The sequence below is a fragment of the Echinococcus granulosus genome (assembly GCF_000524195.1).
Source record: "Echinococcus granulosus chromosome Unknown EG_S00240, whole genome shotgun sequence".
NCBI lineage: Eukaryota > Metazoa > Platyhelminthes > Cestoda > Cyclophyllidea > Taeniidae > Echinococcus > Echinococcus granulosus.
Genome location: NW_020170620.1, coordinates 60,323 through 63,536, shown reverse-complemented (window position 1 = coordinate 63,536; position 3,214 = coordinate 60,323). Strand labels below are relative to the sequence as shown.

Here is a 3,214-nt window from a genome sequence, read left to right as displayed (position 1 = left end):
AACTTTGCATGTGGTCAAACTTCCGCTTAACTGTCGCGAGTTCTTCACTGATTTGTGATTAGTCTGGAGGCAAGGGAGGATAATGTTACTAAAACCACATCCGGAGGAGTGATACCCGCGCGTACTATGGATTCGATTACGATATTTGAATAAAATTCCTCTTTTCTTCGGCCAGCTTTCCTTCATTTGGACATTATTGCTAGAGGATGAATGATGCCCCGTAGTGTGTACATTCCGTTTACTAATCTCCTTTTGTGAAGTGCTTAACTCAAAGAAAAAGCTAAAAATGTATATCATTAATTTTCATGGCAGTTTTTGAAGGATAAATCAGATTCTTTTCTATTTGGTTTGACCTCATCGTTGGTCTTTGCGTTCACGGTGGTATCCAATATCTTTGCGGACTCAACATTCCTTCGGTCATGGTTTAGAGGGCAGCACAATCACTGAAAAATGTCTTTTGCTCTTAGTTTTGTTCCTCTGAAGGAATTAGGTAGTTGGATAATTGTATGATTGTGTAGCAGTCAAATGGCAGGAGGCAGTGGTAAACGTATTTAATTTTGTTACGGATTGAAAACTAACTATACCTTCTTCGGTTAAATTTGACTTTGTGTGTGACTGTTTGTAAAACAGATTGCAAGACTTGACTTTAACGTGAGGTAACCAAGTGGGCATACTCAAATAGCATTGGAAATGACCAGCTCTCTATGCTGCCGAGGCAATTTTCTGAGCATTAAAATGAATAAAGAAGGATGAATGCTTCAAAGACGGATTTGAGTATATATTTGTAAAGGTTAATCTGCACTTTAGGAAATCCACATTTTGGAGCTAGGAGAACAACTATCTTAAATCTGGAAAGGGAAGTAAATGAGTCTGGCGCGGAAGTGTTACAAAGTGACAATCGGGAGGACGAAATAGGCAACAGGAAATTAGTTCACCCCAGAATACACCTCCATAAAAATGTATGCGTAGCGTGTCAAGTCTTTCCGGCAAGAGCAGCATAAAAGGATATTTACAGCTAACACATGATAGACCTGATAAGCCAAAACGGAGGTAGCAGAGACCGCAGGCATTGAAGACCTGCACGAAAAATTTGCACGTGATTTGTAGTGCCATCGTCAAATGCCTATTCATGCAATGAACAAGAACCATTTCAGTCCTAATGCTCACAGTGCTCCGTTCTTCTTGTAGCTGCTGTTTCACTTGCTTTACACGCAGTTACCATGGGCAGAAGTCTAAGTCTACATTTGTCGATAGAGGAAGTGAAAAAAATGCAATGAGATTTGACAAAACAGATAGCTACGGCACCTGGCTTTTTTTTGTAGCAGATTCTGCCATTTTGAAATGAATCACTTATCTTTCTAAGTGTCCGCTTATGCTTACCATGAATCTACTTCATCAAAATCCAGGATTTTTAGCTTCCACCACTCCGACATCATTTGATGTTAAGAACTACTCAATTTGAAGTAATGCTTTTAAATAATGAGCATAGACCTTATATTAAGTATGCAGAAGCTCTGAGAAACTGGTAGTGCATGCTTAAATGCCACTAGTGCAATAGCTGAATTGTTAGATTTTGAAAGTGTTCGTGTAGTGAAATTTACAACATAAACAAATGTAATTTTTTATCTTTATTGGAACTTTGCATGTGGTCAAACTTCCGCTTAACTGTCGCGAGTTCTTCACTGATTTGTGATTAGTCTGGAGGCAAGGGAGGATAATGTTACTAAAACCACATCCGGAGGAGTGATACCCGCGCGTACTATGGATTCGATTACGATATTTGAATAAAATTCCTCTTTTCTTCGGCCAGCTTTCCTTCATTTGGACATTATTGCTAGAGGATGAATGATGCCCCGTAGTGTGTACATTCCGTTTACTAATCTCCTTTTGTGAAGTGCTTAACTCAAAGAAAAAGCTAAAAATGTATATCATTAATTTTCATGGCAGTTTTTGAAGGATAAATCAGATTCTTTTCTATTTGGTTTGACCTCATCGTTGGTCTTTGCGTTCACGGTGGTATCCAATATCTTTGCGGACTCAACATTCCTTCGGTCATGGTTTAGAGGGCAGCACAATCACTGAAAAATGTCTTTTGCTCTTAGTTTTGTTCCTCTGAAGGAATTAGGTAGTTGGATAATTGTATGATTGTGTAGCAGTCAAATGGCAGGAGGCAGTGGTAAACGTATTTAATTTTGTTACGGATTGAAAACTAACTATACCTTCTTCGGTTAAATTTGACTTTGTGTGTGACTGTTTGTAAAACAGATTGCAAGACTTGACTTTAACGTGAGGTAACCAAGTGGGCATACTCAAATAGCATTGGAAATGACCAGCTCTCTATGCTGCCGAGGCAATTTTCTGAGCATTAAAATGAATAAAGAAGGATGAATGCTTCAAAGACGGATTTGAGTATATATTTGTAAAGGTTAATCTGCACTTTAGGAAATCCACATTTTGGAGCTAGGAGAACAACTATCTTAAATCTGGAAAGGGAAGTAAATGAGTCTGGCGCGGAAGTGTTACAAAGTGACAATCGGGAGGACGAAATAGGCAACAGGAAATTAGTTCACCCCAGAATACACCTCCATAAAAATGTATGCGTAGCGTGTCAAGTCTTTCCGGCAAGAGCAGCATAAAAGGATATTTACAGCTAACACATGATAGACCTGATAAGCCAAAACGGAGGTAGCAGAGACCGCAGGCATTGAAGACCTGCACGAAAAATTTGCACGTGATTTGTAGTGCCATCGTCAAATGCCTATTCATGCAATGAACAAGAACCATTTCAGTCCTAATGCTCACAGTGCTCCGTTCTTCTTGTAGCTGCTGTTTCACTTGCTTTACACGCAGTTACCATGGGCAGAAGTCTAAGTCTACATTTGTCGATAGAGGAAGTGAAAAAAATGCAATGAGATTTGACAAAACAGATAGCTACGGCACCTGGCTTTTTTTTGTAGCAGATTCTGCCATTTTGAAATGAATCACTTATCTTTCTAAGTGTCCGCTTATGCTTACCATGAATCTACTTCATCAAAATCCAGGATTTTTAGCTTCCACCACTCCGACATCATTTGATGTTAAGAAGGGTAGGTCGACGTTTCTAAAGCTGTAGCATCTTCAAAACTTTGACGTGGCAAAAACGCGGTATAAAATTACACCTCCAAAGTTCTGTCTTTTACCGCTCTAAGCAGAGCCTATATGACCTTCTGATACC

General features: G+C 39.2%; 1 protein-coding gene across 1 annotated transcript; it reads left to right on the top strand. All coding sequences in view use genetic code 11, as the record gives it.

Moving 5' to 3' along the window:
• Window positions 1-3,016: 3,016 nt before the first annotated feature.
• On the top strand, window positions 3,017-3,210 carry EGR_10609 (hypothetical protein; the record flags this gene model as incomplete). Its single annotated transcript, XM_024499858.1, has 2 exons — window positions 3,017-3,086; window positions 3,167-3,210. The coding sequence occupies 2 exons, from the start codon at window positions 3,017-3,019 to the stop codon at window positions 3,208-3,210; spliced, it is 114 nt and encodes a 37-aa protein (XP_024345737.1).
• Between the last annotated feature and the right edge of the window lie 4 nt (window positions 3,211-3,214).